At 44.7% G+C, this 21,597-nt stretch overlaps 1 protein-coding gene across 4 annotated transcripts in view; it reads left to right on the top strand.

Annotated features, from left to right (window-relative positions):
- RUNX1 (RUNX family transcription factor 1) overlaps nt 1-21,597 on the top strand; it is a 265,388-nt gene that overhangs the window by 170,972 nt on the left and 72,819 nt on the right. For all 4 annotated transcript variants that reach the window (XM_043474678.1, XM_043474679.1, XM_043474676.1 and 1 more), the window contains one exon: nt 4,221-4,377. In XM_043474678.1, the coding sequence (XP_043330613.1) occupies nt 4,221-4,377 (157 nt within the window). The remainder of the gene's footprint in view (nt 1-4,220; nt 4,378-21,597) is intronic.

Below are 21,597 nucleotides of genomic sequence, written 5' to 3'. Positions count from 1 at the left end.
TTTAGAATTTGGATTTTACGTAAGCCCCAGACAACCTCTTTAAGAAGGTAAGCACTAAAGAATTACTAAGATCCCTCATACTAAGGAGGAGAAAATGTAAAACCATGATAAAGTCTTCCGGTATTGATGAGAAGGAGCACTGAAATGATTCTTTAGGCATCTTCTGAATATGTGTAAATCCTCTGCTTTAATCTTTGAAACTAAAAGGAGATTTAAAGGTGTGCGTTTTCCTTAAAATAGATGAAAACCATCCTAATTGCTTATCCTGGGCCCTAAAATATCCTCAACGCCCCTGTGTCTCTGGTGAAATTGCCTTTATTTTTTAGCCTAGGAGAGATCCCTATTTTACCACAGAGAAAAGTCTTAAATTTGCTACCTGTTACTTATTAGTTATCAAAGCAGTCAAAAAGCTGTTTGGATGACTTAGGATATGTTTTGTAAGACTGTAATATTAAAGTTTATTTAGGCCCTGGTACACCAGAGTCCGAAGGCATAAACATGCCTTCAGCAAGTTGAGAGGCCTTGGCCGCTGATAGTAATATTCTTTTCATAAGAAAGAAAGAAGTAACGTTTCTGTCGGTGAGATCATGATCTCCTAGCTATGCAGTAAATGTCATCTCAGCTGAATGCTAAGTTCCACCCCACAGCTTTCTTTAAAATACTGGAAATTTAAGGAATTTGAAATAAATGAATTGTGACTATAATTTCAGCCTAACTAGAGCTGGTTTAAAATGCCAGTTTCAGCCGTGAACAGGCTGACCAAGAGCAGTGTGGGGAGGTTCTGTAATATAGAAGAGGCTTGATATTTTGCCCAACTTCCTGATACTTTAAAAACAGAGAAGTTAAAAAAAAAAAAAAATGAGATAGCCTTTGGCCAGCAAGTCTCTTCTTGTCTGTTTGGTCTGTGTTAAAATGTAAACGTTTGTGTTTCCTTACCTATTGTTTATAGCTTTTCATTCCAGTTGTTTCTTTTATTCTGTTTGAAGTTAGATTTTTTAAAAAAATTCTCTGCATATTGCCTATCAGTGATAAAATCTATATCAAATTAACAGAAATGTTAGTTTTTAAGTTAAAAATATTTTTCTAGCCTAAGAATGCTTGCTAACAATTAGATGATATTCTTTATTAATGTAATTTTCCTGGATTTAATTCTTTCCCTCCTCACCAAGAAAAATCTATAAAAGGCCAAGTAAATGATCTTTGAGCCCCGAAATATCTTGGACTCCTGCTTCAGTTTGAAAAATGGGAAAGGGAGTTAAACTCCTAATTTCTTTAGTCTTAAATTTCAGCATCAACAACTTTTTCTTGTTTAGCCACCGTGATGATTTTACTCTCTATTTCTGTTTGGTGACTGCCTCATGAATTTGCCACATTACTGATGAGGATCGTTTTGAAAAGATGAGTGAGGCACAGACATGGAGCACTGTGAGAGGGGCCAGTGGGAGGAAGGTGATTTAGAATACATTTTGGTAATTATAAAACAAGATTTATTTATTTTAAGCTCTTTAACCAACGAGTTATTCAGTTTGAAAACCATGCAGTTGATCCGGTCCCTGTATACTTACTTACTGAATGTGGAATTAAAACAGAGACGCCAGGTCATCACAGGGAGATGGGGATGAGGAAGTAAAAATATGTTTTCAAGGAGGACATTTCAACATTGTGAGCTAATTTTACAGAGGGAAGTGAAAACAGTTGGGGGTGGGGGACAGACTGGGGGTGGATTTTTAAGAGACTGAAAAGAGCAGAATAAAGCAAGTCTATTTCATGGCAACAGAAAAAATTATAACAATAACTACATAACTGATCAAGGAGATTTATTTCAATAATGGTTTTGAAACAAAGGGGAATTGTCATATTACTGCTCTTAATTTAAGAGCAACAAACATACTTATAATGGGCTCTAACTACCTAATTAGAGGGTACTTGGGGAAGAAATAGCTGTGCTTTTAAATTTCCTTTATAGAAAACACGTCCAACATTTGGATGGAAAGGACTGGAAAGAAAGATAAGAGTGCAAGTTGGATAAATAGGTGAGGAACATGCCTGCCTATTGCTATAAGAATTGAGTCTCCTGGTACAGTCCTGGGGTCGGAAGGATGACTACCTCTTATAGTGAGTTGGTTCAATTTCCCCGTCATAGTCCTTAGATTCCAACAGCTGAAGCACCCTAGGAAATGAAAGGAATAAATGGTCAACTAGATGACACGAGAAAGGGTGATGACTAAGCAGGCAATGAAGATGAGAATTTAGAGAAACATGGCTTTTCTATCATACAAGGGGGCCATGGCAGCCTTATATGCAGACAGAAAAATAAGACTGAAAAATAGGTGTTACCCCTGCAAAAATTATGTATCAAATATTAGGTTAAAATAGGGAAGTGGAAAACAGGAGGAGGAATAACCACTGTGGAATGCTTTATTAACACAACTCAAAAATAAAACCCTATACCCATGAGCAATTACTCCTAATTCCTCCCTCCCTCAGCCCCTGACAACCAGTCATCTATTTTCTATCTCTGTGGATGTGCATATTTTAGATTATTCATATAAATGGAATCATACAATGTGTGAACCTCTTGTGAATGGCTTCTTTCACTTAATATACTGTTTCAAAGGTTTATCTGTGTTGTAGCATGTATCAGAACTTTATTCCCTTTTGTGATGAGATAATATCAATTGTATGCATCTATCACAGTTTTAAAGTCCATTATCAGTTTATGGACATTGGGTTATGGAATACTTTATTTTTGTTATAAATTTATTGTAATAAGTTTAAAAAATATAAAATAAACCCCCAAAATGATTATAAAATTGGAATGATGAGCACACATTTCACTAGTGACTGAGAAAATACCAATCAGGGGTATTGCAAGTGATAGGAGATGGTGATCATGAGTAGAACTTGTTTTGATTTGAAATTCTACGACCACTTTAAAAAATCCAAACAGTGGAAATAGTTTTGACCAAGAAAATAGTTTTTAGAAGGATCAAATGATGACCAAGAAATGGACACTCCTACATGAAGCATCGTTGGCCATGCGTCTTGCCTTAGAATTCCCGCTTTTTAAAAAATCACCTAAGTGTCAAAATATTTACTTACTAGTTTACTTTAATAGTCCTGATAGGAAATCCATTTCCATTCAGATACACTGAAGGAATTCTTCTTCACCATCTGGGTTTGGAAAAAATCTCAGTCATCTATCAGGTCCACGTTAAGACATCTCTGGGACTCACAGAATAAAAATGTGTTGAAATTTTGCTCTGAAATCAGAGCAGCACATCAAAGTGAGCACCCCTCTTCTCTCAGGTCTAATGATTTTGTCGTTAGTATTAAGCCAAGGGTATGTTTCTGATTTTTTTCTCTTGCATACCGCAATTCAGTGCTAATGAAAAGCAAGATCATAGAATCAAGTAGGGACAATAAGGATGAACTAATTGTGAAGGGAGAGCGTAAGTCATTCACGAATAGTCAGCAATTCAGTGGTAGCAATCAGATTTCATTTTAGCAGAAGTTTAAACACCTCAAAGGCAAAATCAACCCTCTTAGGCCTATTGGTGGAGGTCTGGACAAATGAAAAATGGGTTAGGCTATAAACTTACAAAAAAACAAGACATTGTGTTTTTCAAATATGAAGAATTAAGAAGAGATGATTGTATTCATGAGAAGCCATAGCTTTTCAAGTCCCTTGCTATAGTGAGCCTTATTCCAGCCGTGTCGTGTGACCTTATATGTGGCTTTATTAGGTGAATGTTTTATGATTTAAATATCTATAATTTTACACGTGTGTGTGTGCACGCATGTGTACTTAGTCACGCAGTTGTGTCCAACTCTTTGCGACCCCATAGACTGTAGTCCGCCAGGCTCCTCTGTCTGTGGAATCCTGCAGGCAAGAATACTGGAGTGGGTTGCCATTCCCTTCTCCATGGGATCTTCCCCACTCGGGGATCAAACCTGGGTCTCCTGCATTGCAGGCAGATTCTTTACCGTCTGAGCCACAAAGGGAGCCCATAATTTTACATAGTGGAATTTAAAGTAAATCTTCCCATTAATAGCTTTTCTGTTGTTTTAATTTATGGTATAAGTTATGATTTAGTTTGCTATTCCTTTGCAAACTAAAAAGCATCACAATATCCATTCAGTTTTAGAACAGTTACACAAATGACGTCAAAGTTTCTAACATGCCTGATATCTGTGTTTGTCCCTTGATGGGTGTTTAGGTGGTGGCTCTGGGGGATGTTCCGGATGGCACTCTGGTGACCGTGATGGCAGGCAATGATGAAAACTACTCAGCCGAACTGAGAAATGCAACCGCGGCCATGAAAAATCAAGTTGCGAGATTCAATGACCTCAGGTTTGTCGGCCGGAGTGGAAGAGGTATGTATCTGTCAGAACTGAACTTGAAACACCCAGTATTTACATGGCAACAAACCCAGATTTCAAAACATCTAGAAGTTTCTGTGATGGGATTCCCTAGAAGCATAGTCATTTCTTCCCATTATTGTTGCTACATCAACCTTGTTGTTTAATATTTAATGTTTCTAACAGAATCTGGCTTTACATTATTGCTTTCTGTTATTGAATTGGTTTAAGACTGATTTGAAGCAGATAAGACATGAATCTCAAACTCCAAGAAAACCTCTCAGATCTTTACTAAAATATAAAAATATTAAACGTACCATCATGGAAGCTAAGATTATATGACTGAGGTTGTCTTAGGCAACTCTTTGATGATTTTCAGAAATTTCTTTACTGGAAGCCTTTAACTTCTGGTCCATGTGCTATAAGTGACTGAGTTTCAAATGATCACTTCTAGTAATTTTAAGGGTTATATAGTAGATGATTTTTGCAGTATGTTTCAAGGAAGCACTTTTTATGGTGAAATATGAAGAAATAGTGTTAGTAACTTCTGATTCGATAACGTGACTTTCCTATATATAATTTGGATGGCTTATTATTGTTTGTAGGGAGGGACTGGGCCCAGTTAATATTTTAGGTACTAATAATACCAAAGATTGAACTCTCCCAAGAAATTGCTATATCAATGCGTTTCTATGTGTAGTTTTCTTTCTCCATACATGTTATCAAAGTATTCAACCAGAAAGCGAAATCTTGGCTTGTTGCAATCTCCTCTGGTTTCCAATCATTTTCAAATATTGTGTTTTCTTTATATTGTAAGAATCTTGGTCCTGTTTTATAAATAGCAGTAAGTACTATTTGTTTACTTGAAGGAGGTAAGATAGTTTGTTTTGAAAATCACATTTTTGTGACGCAGTGTTGAATAAGCTTATGAATAAAAGTTATTTTGAGTATGATAAAAAATGACATAGAAAATACCTAAATAACAGGAGATGACTCGTATTGAAAAAAAGTAGAAGTACAACCAACAGACATTAACAGAAGAGTAATCATTAGTCTTTATAAAGGCATTTGAAAATCTGTGTTCTTGGGGAATTTGATTAGTCAGAGAGGAAAGGGAGTAAAGGCAAGTTGCTTTCTTTGGCTGTTGTGTTTGTATTATCCTAGCTGTCTGGGGAATTTTCAAAACAGAATCATAGGTGGAGAAAAAATTTTTAAACTTATAACATGGTTGAAAATGTTTCTTTATAGCACTATGTTAATAGTAGGCTAAGGCCAAGAAAATTACATCCACTTATTGAAAGCATGAATGATGTTATAAGGTATAAAGGCACAAGTTAGTCTATGGGTTCACTTGTTATATTAAAAGTCCTCACCTTTCAGTAAATGGAATTCCCATTGTGATTCAGAGACACATGTTTAGAAAACATCTCGGAGGTTTCAGATGAGTAGCTGGCAGAGTAGGTGAGAAGCCAGTAAAAAACAAAGGCCCGACCGTCTGGTCCAGTAACCATCTCAGTTCAGTTCCTATGGATTTCTGTTCCTAAGAAGCCATAGCTGAGGATCACTGGGTTGTGTTTCCAGAGGAAGTGGTATTACATCGTGTGCATCTGTGTAGGTCTATGGGTCGACGTGTGCATCTGTGTAGGTCTATGGGTCGAGTTTTGGTTACGGAAGTTCTGGGAACTCTTTAGTGGTCCATGACAGTTTCCCCTAAGAAACGCAGTAAGTGGCCTTCCAGCAAGGCAAGGGCCAAGAGGTTGGTGATGATAAAGAAGGACATGCTGAAAACAGCCTGCTTTCTGTGCTGGCGTTTCTCATCCCTCACTGGCCGTGTCTGTTTTGAGTGGGTGACTAAGAGGTGCTTGTGTTGACTTGGGGAACAGTGAACTGTTTCCCCAAGGTGTGGATTGTTTGCGTTTGGGTGCCTGATTAGTGCCAGGATGCCTTTGCGTCTGCAGAGTGGAATAGCTGCAACCAAGGCTGGGCTGTCTTCTGATGGTGTGGAATGAGACACTTAATTGAAATGCTGCAAACATGAACAGTATCTGTTTTGACCAGGCTCTGCTTCCCATGTGTGCTAATAAGCAATCCAAAACAGAGGAACCCCAAAATAAATGTTGTACCCAATTAGTTACCGTGTATATTGTTGGTCTTGAGTGTTTTTTTTTTTTTTTGGTTAAGTACTGCGAGACAAAATGAGCTGTCAAAAGGCCCAGTTTGACTCTGACTGATAATTTCTCTCCATAGTCGTAAAATACAACTTTATTTTACTCTTTCAAGTCTTGAGTGTCAACATCAGCGCCTGCCAGGTTTTTTCTTTTTCGTTTTTTGCAATTTGCTTCTCATTATGAAGGGAGCAGATGACTTTCCCTCATTTTAACAATTAGCCTTAATCTCCCTTGCGGAATCTCGTCCTTTTAAAAGTTTCATAATGTTTTATTAAGTGATCTTAAGACTATCCCCTATTTCGTTTTCTGGTTTTGAAAATGTGTCTGAAAATACGACACTGGCATCAACACCAGCACACTGGGGCCGGGAAGGTCCTGGCTGCTGGCTCATCTGAACGTTTCAATGCCAGTTTCCCATTCTGTCCAAAGCCAGTGGTCTGATGAGTTTTCTCAAAGTGGCCTGATACTCCATTCTAAATAAAGGATAGAAAAAGAAACTCCCTTTTCTCTTCTCAGCCTTCAGTCCCTCGGGATTGTAAAAGCTCCTAGAAATTGTCAGAGGTGGAACGTGGAAGGGTTTTTCTCTGTTCCACAAAACCAATCTGCCTGGGCGCTGGCTCATGTCCAGGATCGCGGTTCCTAACCTCGGGTTCAGCCTGCAACTGGGAAAACCTGCCCATCCGGCTTTGAAGGCCTTGCTGACAACACTGGCCCCTAAAAAATACTGGTGAAGGCTGCAGCAGTCTGGGCCTTCCTCCTTCCTTTCTTTTCTGTCCCTGACAACTTAAATCTCTCCTTCAGGGCTATCTCACCCTGGGAATTTTCTCCCTTTGATTCAGTATCACCATATAGATCCACCATTCCTTTACAATGGAAGGCGAGATAGCAGATCCCATGAGAGGGGGTTGTTATTCAGAACCATTCACACCTAAACACATGTCCTGGGGACTATCCCTTACCTCCAGAAAAATCCAAGTTCAGGATCAGGGGGAACTCTTCTTTGGTGACGTTCATTAGCGGCAGCTCACAGAGCTTCCATCCACCGTTGAAGCGGGTGCTACGGATATTTTCAGTTATAAGAAATTGTATCAATGGCTGCAGTCGAGAGACGTTGGAGAAATTTTAGCAATGAAATCCATGAGTGCTTCCGCCCCTGTTGGAGTACTTAATCAGTTGGAAAGGAATCGATCTATCAGGGAATAGGGCCTTAGTTAATTCATTTTAGAACCAAAGAAGAAATCTACCAGACCATATTATCTATCGTATCGTAAATGGGGGAAGAGAATCCACTGCAGATTTCCTTCTGATTTTTCTAAGACTGAGATTTTTAATTTTCGGCACATCAGGAATCATTTTGAAAATCCTTGAAAGCCTTCTCCCCAGGGTGGAAAAAAATGCATGTATGCACTTACACACCCAGTTTCTTGTACAGTTGCAGTTTCAGGGCTGCTGAAGCTCCTTTATGGAGCTTCTGGGGATCTCATGGACCCGCTCTCCCCCAAGGCAAGAATCTGTGAATCTGGAACTTTACCTCGACCGTGGAGGGCCAGCCTAGCATGGTGCTGCACATTATAGATAATGAGGAAATAAATGAACACATGAATTAGACATTCTTCTTGCACCCTGTGCTGTTTTGGTTACACCTGCTTTTATTGTATCCAGGGCCTAGTTTGCATAATTAGGAAAGGAGATCCTATTCAAACTGCTGGTCCAGACCTTTAAGATGCCAGCAGGTATACACACAGATGGTCCGTTGCAAAGGAGAAGGGCTTATTTTGTCATTAAAGGGGCAACCTCCTCTCTAGTGACTGCCTGGCCACCTGGCTACAAACCTGCAACTCGAATTCCCAACCAGCCCAGCAAGGCCACGTGGTCCCCCACCGTCCATTAGGACCGGGTTTAATTTCTTGGTGGAAATTTCTGTTTATGTTGACCTCCATGGCAACTTTAATCTTGCCCACTTTCCAAATAGTACCCTTCTCAACCCTTTTATAAAATGAAATTCCTTCCTCACGTTCTTGCTGTGGACGACTTCCCAGACATAATATTTACCCTGCCACAATCAGGGTGATTGTACATTTGTGTAATGTTTGTTACTGAAGGCATTTTCATTCTTAAGGTATTTGACTATATTTGGAGAACAGGATGGGGAGACTGCCTTTCAGATGAGTGAAAGACTGGTTGAAGGAAAGGTATACGCAGAGAAGGATAGAGTGTACCGGTATTCTAAACAAAGCGAGATGTGTCTTTATGGAGTGGTTATTACTAAGAAATGGTCTGGATGACTCACGATATTATCATCGGATCCCAGTCATTCTCTGTTTTATCACAGACTCATGTAATAGGGGGAGGAAAATTCATCTGACAATCCCAGCGTTGTTTCATGGATAACATTCAAGATAATGAGTTGGCAGTCAGACCTCTTGGAGAGAATACAAGGAAAAGACATGGGTTGTATTAAAATCACCTCTCCCGTTACCACCCCCGTCCCCTGGGTTTTTTTGGATTGCTATAGATCTACCTTTTAAAATGATAATATACACACTGAAATCTGTTTTCAGACTTCCAGGTGGGCAAACACGGATAGGAAAAGACTCAGCCTCTGATACGTGCAGCCTCAGGCAGCCCAAGCAAATAACGCCTTTTGATGGCAGGTTGAAAGCTGGTATCCATGATCTGATGCAGAGTTCACCTCTGGAGATCAGTTTTCTCATTCTGTTTCACATTTGCCCATAAAAGAGTAACAACATTTCCTCAAAGCAAGTTGCTGCCCACAAGCCCCCCCTGACCACCACCCAGCAGTTCCTGTCCTTCTTGGTGTCTTGGCAAAGGCCAAGGAGGAGAGCTCTCTTGAAAAATGCTTGTGCCTGGAACACGCAGCTTCGCAATTGATTTCTTCATGGTTTTCTTGCTGATTTTATGAAGTGCCAGGCATTGTGGATGGTGTTAAGACAGCTTTTTTAAGTTGAGGTTATTTGTATGAACGATATTTAAGAGTTGATGGGCAGAAGCTGGACTCTGTCCACCGCCCCCACCTCCCATCCCGCTCCTGCAAACCCCTTCCTTGCCAGCCCTCTCGCTTTAGGTTGAAGCAGCTCTTTTTGGTGGGGACAGAAGACTATCAGTCAGAAAGTGCTTCCGAGAGAAATAATGGTTGAGTGATTTTTAGAGCTTCCTGTTTCAGCAGCAAGCATTATAGACATAAACAGCGATCCAGCCAATGGCTTCAGTGCTGCACTGGTTCTAATAAATCAGTTTTGTATTTTCTTTTGTGCTGGTTGGTGAGGGGTGAGAGAGGGTGGAGAAGACTGGTCATGGAAGAACATATTCTGTTTCCTTTTCTTTATTATTTTTAAAGAAAAATGACTTGCTGAAAAGAGAGATGGTATACTGCCTGATGACTCTTTTCTTTCTGTTGGTGATTATGAAACACTGTCAGATCAGAAAGGGGATGTTTATGAGTGACCGTGTACTGTTAGTATGGAAGGGTTATGTAGTTTTGAAGGATCTATCGGACTTGCAGTCACAAGGGGTGTGTGTGTGTGTGTGTGTGTGTGTGTGTGTGTACGTGTGTGTGTGTCCGTACTTCCACTGAAAAAGACTTCCTGGACCAAATTATCTTTGAGGACTAAATCCATACTAATAACATCCCATCTGAAGCCCCCAAAAAGCAATTAACAGAAATTAAGTGAGCAGTGTAGCTTTAATGAGCTGCCTATGAATGAATACTTTCAAAGGTTTCTGGTTTTATCAATTCCGTCTCAGGGCGTGGGGGATGAATTGCTGCTCTTTAAGATTTTTATGTTTATGAACATGCATTAGTGGACTTCCAGCAACACTTACCCTCTGTCATTGGTCCTGATGCGAGTACCATATTCAACAGAGATGTATTATTTAGTCCACGTTGAGAACAAAGCTTTCCATGGCATTCCTGTTGTTGGCACTGATTGGAGATTCTAGCACGTTCCGGTCTCTATTTGGCTATATCGGGCAGTGTATCCCATTTAGAAACTCTATTTTGTCACTGAACTTCCTCCACCACCAAGGGTTTCAGGTTGTTGAAGACCCATAAATCGTAAGGTGATCCCAACAACCTCCTTCAGGAGACCCTGTGGCCATCCTGTCAGTGGACTCAGAATGTGTTTCCTCTGGTTTCCTTGGTGAGTAAGCTTTCATGTAGGAGCCACTTACACTGGTTTTCTCAAAGATGGAGGTACATTTCCTATCTATTTCTCAACTTTGATGAATCTCTACTTTTACTTTGAGATTTCAGACCATCATTAAGGATGTCAGTTCAGTTCAGTCACTCAGTCGTGTCCGACTCTTAGTGACTTGACGCCTTGGACTGCAGCATGCCAGGCTTCCCTGCCCATCACCATCTCCCAGAGTTTGCTCAAACTCATGTCCATTGAGTCAGTGATGCCATCCAACCATCTCATCCTCTGTGGTCCCCTTCTCCTCCTGTTTTCAATCTTTCCCAGCATCAGGGTCTTTTCCAGTTAAGTCAGTTCTTCGCATCAAGTGGCCAAAGTATTGGAGCTTCAGCTTCAGCATCCAATGAATATTCAGGACTGATTTCCTTTAGGATGGACTGGTTGGCTCTCCTGCAGTCCAAGGGACTCTCAAGAGTCTTCTCCAACACCACAGTTCAAAAGAATGTAGGTGCAACCTAGTCTGCAGAGCGGTGCCTCCTCCACCCCCAGCCCCACCCCCAGCCTCCCATCCAGGGACTCTCCTGGGTCTGGTGAATGGGAGGTCTGGCCAGCACCCTCCTGCGGGTGGTGTGTGGCCTTAACTGAGTCACCTTATGCAAACAAAGGAGACTTCCTTGGCTCTAACAAAGGCAGTGCACAGGAATATGGGCGTTTGAGCACAGTTGGTGATCTGTGTGCTTATCAGATCTCAGTGGAGGAGAGGTGGGATGGGCCTGTTTGGAGGTGGAAATGCTCCAGGTTGCTCCAGGCATTGATTTGGGGTTTTTAGAGATGTTTTTCCTTGATTTCATTTGAAATCATTGTACAGAGTATAGTCACTGTCTGTCCGTCTATCTGTCTATAATGAATGAGAAACAGTTTAAACTCGTATCCTAACACAGCTTTCACCTCTTTAAATGGTGTGTTTCCAGTAACTACGACCTTGGGTCGGTCCAGAGATTTTTCTGCCTTCCCCATCTCGTTTGAAACCTCAGGGCTGGTTAGAGCTGGTAGATCTTATCTGTGTATCTGCTTATCAGTTTTCATGGTGGTCTCCCACAGTGGGTCCCCACATTTGGCTATATCGTCAAACATTTTTGGTTGTTTCCCACCCCAGGGTGGGAGAGCAGAGGCCATTCCGCAGTGCATAGGACAGCCCTACTGTGCAAAGCATTAGTCACGCCGTCGAGACTGAGAAACCCTGATCATGATCAGTGGTAGAATGTCTCCTCTTCTTTCCCTAGCGCTTTCTGCCTCTTTACAAAATTTATGCAAAACTTAAATCAGAAAGTTCTCGTAGAATTTTTAAAAGTAGAGGACATCACTAAATATGAAAGTCTTTCTCTAAATATCAAAATATATCAGAGTTCTGTATACACAGAACCACACCATCTCTGCATCTCCTGGGTCAGGAGGTATGTAACTGCCGGAAAAAGAGACTGCAGGTGGAGGGGGCTCCTCAGCAGGAAAATGTCTTCCTGGAGGACTGCCCCCTCCTTTCAGCCTCTCCCTTAGGAATGTCACGCAGGTGCAGGGGGGACCATCAAAAGCAATCAAAGTGCACAGCTGGCTTCTCAGTGCCTGCCCCTATCCATCAGGCGTCAGTCAGGGGCCATAGAGCCACTCATCCAGGAACATGAATTGATGTGAGTGGACAGTGTCCACCTGAACTACAGGGCACTAAAAGTAAGGTCCTGGTGTGCCCCACTGACCGATACCTTACAGAGACCGACAAGGAGTCGGTTTGCACACCTGGGGGAAATGCATGGGAGGGGCAGGGACGGGCGGAGGCTGACTTGCCGTCCATTCCTGGTAAGCCCTGGTTAGAGCTTCGCAGGGAACACCCGCAGACAGAGAGCTGGGTTCTTCCGGAGCTTTCTCCTACCAGCTCCGTGTTGGTTCTGCCATCACTTGTTTGCTACAAGAAGATTCAGGGAAAGATGGCTTAAAAAAAGGTCTGGGGAAAAAAAAAAAGAGTCCTCTGGTGTTCTCATTGAATCATGGTGGTGTCTCCTACGGGTGGAATTTTCTTTTCTTTTCTTTTTTTTAATTTCTTTTTAACTGGAGGATAATGGCTTTACAATGTTGTATTGGTCTCTGCTGCACAACTGTGAGAATCGGCCATAAACATGCATATGTCCCCTCTCTCTTGAACCTCCCTCCCACCCCCTTACCCTACCCCTCTAGGTTTTCCCCGGGTCCTGGATTGAGCTCCCTGTGTTATATAGCAGCTTCCTACTAGCTATCTGTTTCATTCATGGTAATGCATATGTTTCAGTGCTACTCTCTCAGTTCATCCCACCCTCTCCTTCCCCCCACTGTATCCACAAGGCCATTCTTTATGTCTGCATCTCTATTCTGCCCTGCAAATAGGATCATCAAGCACCGTTTTTCTCAATTCCATATGTGTGTGTTCACATGCACTGCTTTTCTGACTTGACTTCACTCCATGCAACAAGCTCTAGGTTCATCCATACGGGTGGAATTTCTTGAATATGCTTTGCTGTGACTGTGGACTCTGGTTGGTTGGTTGTATTTACTCTGCCTGGGGACCCTCGCTCAGAACTTGCCTGCCCCATCCACTTCCCCTGCGTGTCCCTCAGTCAGGTTATCAGCTCCCACATCCGGCGTGGAGGTCGGCTGTGTGTCACATCCTCTGAGACTGGTAAGAGTTAACTCTCCATGTGGGAGTTCCTGGGCGGCTGCAGGTGTGAAGGACCAGCTATGGCAGGCAGGCACACACGGGGGGCACACTGCTGCTGAGACCCCAGTACCCGGAAAAGGATGAACGTGAGCCCAAGAGTCCCCAGGAGGCTGCCTGCCATGAATTTTCAAAACACAAGAGATTCCACCCTGAACTAGAGAAGCCCTGTGTGATATCAGTGGACCAGTGCCTGATACAGAGTGAGGACTCATTAAATATCCAAATGAGTGACCACCCCAGGCAGTAGAGCCTAGTGGTTACTGTGTGGACGGTCCTAGATTTGCTGCTGGGAGCATAGCGTCTCATCCTGGGCACCAACAATGTTTAGGGTTGGTTATTCTTTGTGGTGGGGACCATGCTTTGCATTTTGGGATGGTTAGTGGCATCTCTGGACTCTACCCAGTAGCCTGGAGCATTCTCCCTCCCAGTCCTGGGTGCTCACAACAAGAAATGTCTGCAGACATTTGCCAAATGTCCCTCCCTGAGGGAGAGGAGGGGGCAAGGAGCACTGGCTCAGAGCTATGTGTCCGTGGGCAAGTTACTTGACCTATCAGAGCCCGATTCAAACTTTGTCCAAAGGGGATGGAGTGCAGTGAAGATTGTGTCCGTGGGCAAGTTACTTGACCTATCAGAGCCCGATTCAAACTTTGTCCAAAGGGGATGGAGTGCAGTGAAGATTGCGTGAAATAAGACAGTCTTTAGGGGTTATTACTTGTCATGGCAAGGTCAGTTGCTATGACCCTAATTCTGCAGAGTCACTGATGGCAGCTCTGTGAGCTCCTAACAAACAATACAACTGGGACCTGCTTTTTTTATTTGTTTAAATGAGTGACTTTTCTGAGACATCAGGCCCTTATCCTGATCCCTTGGCCCCCGTAGAGCTAGCTCTTGGGTCACGAAAGAGTTATGCGTGGCAGGCACGGCGATTTCAGATCAGCAATGGAAGAGATGAAATTAAATATGTACTGTAATCCGAGGCACTGTTTTCCATGGGAAAAGAAGTCCTCCCAACTTAGCCCTTGCAACTCCTTTGTCCAGACATTAACGGCATGCAAATATTTATGATTCATACATGCCCCTTTAGTTCCTGATCGTATTTTAACAATAAACACTGCCATTTTCACAGCGAGGCAGAATAATCCCTTTGTCCTGTCGCCGGCTCCCCAGGCTGGCACCCAGCGGCATCGCATTCTTCCTGCTCCATAATTGCTAACTCCACCCAAGTGGAGGGGGGTTTACAGTTGCTCCACGGCGGCACCCTGGACCACGCACTTAAGGACCTCCTGGCTGTTCCCTTGCAGGTCATCTTAAGGTTGTATCTCAGTGTGTTCAGAAAACACAAGCCAACATCCACGCGTGTTTTTCTTTTTTGGCCACATCTCAGCAGAGAATCGATTCACCTGGCTGGTGGCTTGAAGAGGTGTCTTGCATTCTGGCAAAATCCATGGACTCTCGAGGCCGCCATGGCCATCATGTCCCAGCTGATAGTCCTCTTATTTCTGATAACTACTTATACATCTGTTTGTGCCGATTCTGCAGCTCTTTGGAAGGTAGTGTGACAAAGTACGAGCAGGTGGCCTGCTTGCTGAACTCACTTAGGTGTGCTGGCCTCCTTCTCCTCATCTGTACAACAGGTATACCAGTGCCCTTCGTACGTACTGCAAAAGGTTTTTAGAGTGATTCAAAGGAGATGATGTGTGTGTAACAAGACTTAGGAAGAAAGAGGTACGACTCACCTCCGTGTCATCCTTCCTTCTACAGGAGACTCTCTAAGGGAGGAGGGCAGAGACCGGGCAGGTGTTAGCCCATGTCCCCCTGAATCAGCAAGGCAAGAACAATACCATTTCCACTTTCCACTCTTCATTGGCAAAGAATTTATGTTCCTTTATCTTCCAAGGAAGCTTGTAAAATGAGAATGCCTTTCAGACACAGCAGGAATTTCATTAATATTCATAAATAACCCAGGAATAATAATAATAGCCATCCCAGGCATTTGCTGTGTTTATCTGTACATAAACACAGGAATAATAATAATAATATAGTCATCTCAGGTATAGTCATACCCTGCAATTGACCTGGGATTCTCTGTTTTTACTGGTGAGTCGTTCACAGGCTTTGGACCGTCTTTGATCAAATAAGTATAGTGCCCATGGCTACTTTATTAGAACTGTCCTCCACCCGCAGAGGTCATTTCATGAGGGTATTTCATTCATTCATTCATCAGATGAACAGTGTGCATCTGCCGTGTGCCAGGCACTGGGCTAGCCCCAGGGACACAAAGGTCAGCCAGAGAGAAGCCACAGCCTGCCGGGGTCAATGAGGGGCCACCAGTTAACAGATGTTGCTGTTCTGAGTGGCCGGTGCTAGGGTGAAAAGACAGGAGTGACCGAGGCAAAATGTACCACCAGGTGCCTCACCCACTACAAGCTTAGGGGTCTTTCTGGGCCACTTGTCATCTCAGTGGAGACATCTCAGCGTGACGAGGCGGCTGTCCAGGTGAAGGCATCAGGAAGGATGTCCAAGTAGAGAAAACACAGTGGGAGAGGAGCATCCAGCCAGCAGAGAGGGCCTTGATATCCCATGCTGGGAATCTGGTCTGATCCTGGCGAAACGAAGCGTCAGCAGGTTTTAAGCAGGGAATTGACATCACCATATACAAACGGTGTGAAGAGGCTGGGGCTGCAGGCTGAAGAGCAGACAGGGCTTTGGGAGCGTAGCTGGGAGCTCAGAGGCAGGATCCAAGGTGGTTTTGGCATTGAATTTGCAGGTGCTGAACCTGCGGATATGGAGGTAAATGTCACCGTGTCTAGAAATCAGCTCCTGCAGGCCCCGTCTACCAGGCCTGCAGTCTTGCCTGGAGTTTCCCTCTTCTTCCTGCTCAGCCTCTGCCCCCCTACCCGCCCTCCTAGCCTCCTGCAGCAGAGCTGTGGGTGCCAACAGGCTGGCGAGCAGGCCCTGAGGACCCTGATGCCAGTTTCCCTGCAGAATGCCCACCCCTGGGCCTCTCTGCCGCAGTGCTAGTTGGCCGTAAGCTGTGTGTTTCAGGCACTGGGCTGTGGGCACCATAGGGTTCGGGCCAGGACTAGGCCAGCCGCAGGAGGTCACCATGGTCACCTGTCCCATGTGGCATTTGGCCTGATGGGTGGAGAATAGGGAATTAGAGTGCACCAACCAGAGGGCTCCCCAGGGTGGAAATACAGGGCAGAAGGCGTGGCCTTGGCCTAAAGAAGCTGTGAATTCAAGGCCCTGGAGGTGTTTGGGCTGCAAGGATTAACCTTGGTTGCTCATAGGAGACACGCAGGCACTGGACACCAAAAGGAAGAAGGAAGATCAGAAAGGGACTGTGATATCTAGCGGGTATGCTGTGCTTAGTCGCTCAGTCTTGTCCAACTCTTGGCGATCCCATGAACTGTAGCCTGCCAGCCTCCTCTGGAAGAAATGCAAAAATCATGTGAGAGCATTATGGTTCTTTGGGGTTTGGTTAATGCTTCTCATGAAGAGAAGGGCTTGTCCAGCCATCCCCTTATTAAAGCAGAGCTCACACCCAGGCCAATGAAAAGGAGAGTCAGACCTTCCAAGTGAAGTCAGACATCATAAAGAACCAGCTGTCAAGCTGCAACTTTACAGAATAATTCACTGATCCAGTTATCAAACATTTTTCTATTGCCTCAGAACAGAAGACGCAAAGATTAATAAAAGACCATCCCTGTCCTCAAACAACTCGTTTTTCCAGAACAGCTCCAGAGAAAACACTTGGTATGTTTTGGGTTTTCTCCAAGCAAACTGCTGTTTTTCAAATGCTCCATCACATCCAATGCATGCTGATTTTTCTGGAAAACTTATTTCTGTATTTTAAGCACTTGACTTTCAGGCAACTTTGTGGGGAGATTGTCCTTGTGCCAAAAAAGCCAGGGACGCCCCTCTGCATTCTTCCTGCATGGCTGCAGGTGCGATTGGAAAAGAACATCTTAAACATGGGCACTTTGCATCCAAGTGGACACACACTGACATCGTCACCTCAATTCAATTCAGAGAAACCAGGAAATTCTGCGCCACTTGAAGAATCTGTCCTCTATTCAGAAATCCCCAAATAAATAATTATACAGCCCCAGTGTAGAAAATAGTGGTATGTGTTTGGGCAAGGAAATGGTTGAGGAGCAAAAACATGCATTTTGGCCATTAGCTTGTTCCAGTGGAAAAGTGAAAAACATAAATTAAGATACTTCGTGAAAAACATCCCCAATTCAGATTTCTCCCAGAATCTCTGAGGATTTGTTCATTTTAATATTTAGTTTACTGGGTGATCAAAATTAGACCCGGCACAAACTACGTAGTAAGAGGAGAAATTTTCATGTCGCATCTCAAAATCTTCTGGCATTTCCAGAATTTGCAAAGGGCAAAACTTGAGCCTTCTCTGGCTTTCTTCGTTTTTCAAAGTTGCACTTTTTTTTTTTTTTTGACTTTTCCTTTCTCGCTCTTTTGGGTGCTTAAAGTGTGTGAACTCAACCGGTCTCCCGGCAGAGATGCACAGATGAGTGGAAAATGTCGTGATTGCATTTCCTTAGCTAGGTGACCCCTTTCAGCAGACGGTCCTCGGTGCACATAGCCTACCCTTGCGTGACAAAGGGCAAGTTTCACATCCCAACCGAAACTGGCCCCAGAAAGGAGAAGATGACTCACGGGGTCCAAACCTTCACCAGGGAGAGTGACCAAGACAGAGCCCAGTGGCTGAGGAGTCAACACGGGTGGCTTGGCTGCCCATGAACCAAATGATCACAAGAGTTTGGACAGAGGGAGACACGCCCATGGCCGTAGGAGCTCACTGCCGTGACCTGATGAACTTCTAAGGATGTGCTTCCACTCTCCGGCCCCAGATAATCTCGAGTCACCTTTTCACCTTCTGCTCCTCTCCCCACCCTCGCCCTTGGGGGTGGGGGGAGGCGGCAGGGCGCCCATTTGCAGCAATCCTGAGGTTTCGCCACTTCCAGATGTGGTGAGGAAGTGGCGTGGTGCCCCGGGGCCCTGGCGGAACTGCAGTGTCCAGCCATGGCTTTATGAGACCACAGCCGGCTGCCCGAGTCCACAGCCCCGTGGCTGGTAAACGTGGAGCTGGAGAAAGCAGAGACTTGGAGCCTCATCCCTGCCTCGCCTTGGAAAGCATGTCGTGGCAGCCGACATCCAGGAAGACGCGCCCCGTGACCTTCTTCCCAACTAAATAAAGCACTTAGTTATTTTGTGCTGGCATTTGGATGAACACACTGGCGTCGAGGGGAACGACACATGCTCTCGGTTGGAGTGGGGGGCGGCGAGCATTTGGCTGGCTGCTTGTCAAGTGGCTCAGCCAGTTGCAATTGTGCCTTATGAAGGTGGCCAGCTGGCAGGACAGGAGTGACCTTGAACTTGAAGTTCCAGTTGAATGTGCAGTTTTCCTGATGGGTCTTTAGGCCCCATTCCTTGCCTGCCTGTTGGTCCTGTGCACTCCACCTGTCTGCTGGAATTTTCTAGAGAAGAGAGGATGGGCCTGAAGGAGCTCCACTGGCACCACCTGCCAACCACTAAGGGTCCCCTCACTGCCCACCATCAGACCTCGATGCCGAATTGCCACCAGCCCCGCCTCACGGGACTGCCTCCAGCTGTGATCTTTGTGGAATTGTGTTTGTCACATCTTTAATGATAATTAAACTGATATTTGCTAATGCCTCATTTCACATAATTTGCATAAGAGCACTGTGAGATGGAAGGACCATGATCACCCCTGTTTTACAGATGATGAAGCCCCTCAGAGAGGTTAAGTCACTTGCCCAAGGTCACACAGCTAGCAAGGGGCAGAGCTGGCATTCGAACCCAGGCAGCCCTCATTGTTAACTAGCACCCCATGCCTTGGCACTACCACGGGGTTGTGTAATCAAGTTCTCATCTTGTGCTGCTTCCAGGCTTCGAGACAGCCCTTCTCTCCTTCGCGGTTTCTTCCACCTTCTTAATTCAGTCCGAGTGTGTGTGCTTCTAAATAGAATTCCTCCTGGACCGAACCACTGGCCAGAACTCAGGGTGCTATCTGGGTGAGGTTTGCGGGCAGGAGAAGGAAGGTCCGAGTGCTCCCCTTTCCTTGGCTCCCTCCGCTGCGAACCCACACAGGGCCACCCCCGTGAACCTGCAACTTGTCCCCATCGGGAGTCCAGGGCCGCAGTCTTTCAGCAACACAGCCAGGGGCACCTCGGGTCCCACTGTGGGCCAAGCCCAGAGCTGCAAGGAGCCGCCCAGCAGCTCCGTGAAAGAACCCGCGCAGGCTACACATGGAAAGATCAGTTCTCTATGGCAGCACCATCTCCCAGCCCCGTGTTTGACCCCGAAAAGCCGATTTCAGGGCGGTGGTTATGGAACTGAACTGTCTTTTCTTTGCTCTCCTCTGCGTTCCTACTAGTCTGCCCACAGCTTGCTGAGAAAAACACTTGAGAGGCTTTCACTCTCCACACCTACGCACTTAAAATACCAGGCCCATAGGTCATTTTGATGAGGGAATTTGGCTAATAACACATTAGGCCGTGGGCGCATCTACCATCGCGGCAGGTGCTGGCCAAGAAGGACTGTGTCTCGGCAGGAATGAGCTGGGGCGTGGCCAGGTGTGGTGGGGGCGTGGTCAGGGTGTGGTGGGCGTGGTCATGGTGTGGTGGGGGCGTGGGCAGGGCAGAGGGCCGGGCTCCAAGGGTCTGACGTGCCCACTGGCAGGCCTGTCCCCAGGTGTCAAGTCCGGTGCCAGGTCTGCACAGAAGAATACAAGGAAGTGGAAGGCAGCGCTTTCCTAGGGTGGAAAAATGTCACACACACCTGTGAGCCAAATGTCATCACTTACTGCCGCTGTCTATGAGGTCATGAGCAGATGTCGTGGTGTTCAAAGTTGTACACAAGGGCTCCGTTGTGAGCCAGAATACCTCCGCCTTCATGAGCCACAGTTACTGGGGCCAAAACGTCCCACCTAGTAGCTTTTGCTGGACAGACACTTCTTGACTGCACATAAAATGATGGGCATAAAATAGTAGAATTTTAATTATAATTACAAGCCGTGATTTCGCAAATATTCACTTTGGTTGAATTTCCTTCCCGATTCAGTAGGCCAGTCTCTGTGGTTAACCAGGGGGGTGGCATTCAGCGCCAGGAGCCTAAATTCAGCTCAGGAGGAAAGTAGTTTTGAACTATAACCCAGGCTCTCAATTAGCTGTTGAGTAGGGTTTGGAGCCATTATCATCCCCAGGACTGTGTTCTCTTTTAAGGGCAGTGGCAGAGCATAGGGAAGGTACCACAAGTCTGGATTCCTGGTTCTGGTGCCGCTGAGTTTGAAGGTAGAGCTTGGGGACCTCATGGCAATAATATGAAACACAAAGCTGGGAGATCTGGGTTTTCTGTGTATCCAAGCTGTGTGACTTTGGACAAACCACTCACCCTCTCTGAGTCTTAGCTTTGTTGTCTGTTAACCAAAGGCAATGAAATCTGTCTTGTTTATTTCATGAGACTGCTGGAAGGACCAGATAAAATTGTATATGGGAAAGTGCTTGAAAACTTGTAAGTTCTACACAGTCCTGAAAATACCAACATTAGGAAGACAGTGGTCTTTGTTGTCATTTAGGAAATCAAGGATAAGATGGTTGTTAACTTGGTCGCTCAGCCATGTCCAACTCTTTGCAATCCCATGGACTATATAGTCCATGGAATTCTCCAGGTCAGAATACTGAGTGGGTAGCCTTTTCCTTCTCCAGGGGATCTTCCCAACCCAGGGATCGAACCCAGGTCTTCTGCATTGGAGGCAGATTCTTTACCAGCTGAGCCACCAGGGAAGCCCAAGAATACTGGAGTGGGTAGCTATCCCAGGAGTTGAACCAGGGTCTCCTGCATTGCAGGCAAATTCTTTACAAACTGATCTATTAGTTCAGTTCAGTTCAGTTCAGTCGCTCAGTCGTGTCCAACTCTTTGCGACCCCATGAACTGCAGCATGCCAGGCCTCCCTGTCCATCACCAACTGAGCTATCAGGGAAGCCCAAACTTATGGTTAACAAAGGGGAAAGGGGCAGAGAGGGAGAAATAAGGAGTTTTCGATTAACAGATACATACTACTATGTATAAAATAGATAAACAACAAGGACCTACTGAATAGCCCAGGAAACTATATTCAGTATCC

This window comes from Cervus canadensis, chromosome 7 (genome assembly GCF_019320065.1).
Source record: "Cervus canadensis isolate Bull #8, Minnesota chromosome 7, ASM1932006v1, whole genome shotgun sequence".
NCBI lineage: Eukaryota > Metazoa > Chordata > Mammalia > Artiodactyla > Cervidae > Cervus > Cervus canadensis.
The sequence above is the reverse complement of the archived record's forward strand: the minus strand, read 5'-3'. Positions and strand labels throughout refer to the sequence as shown.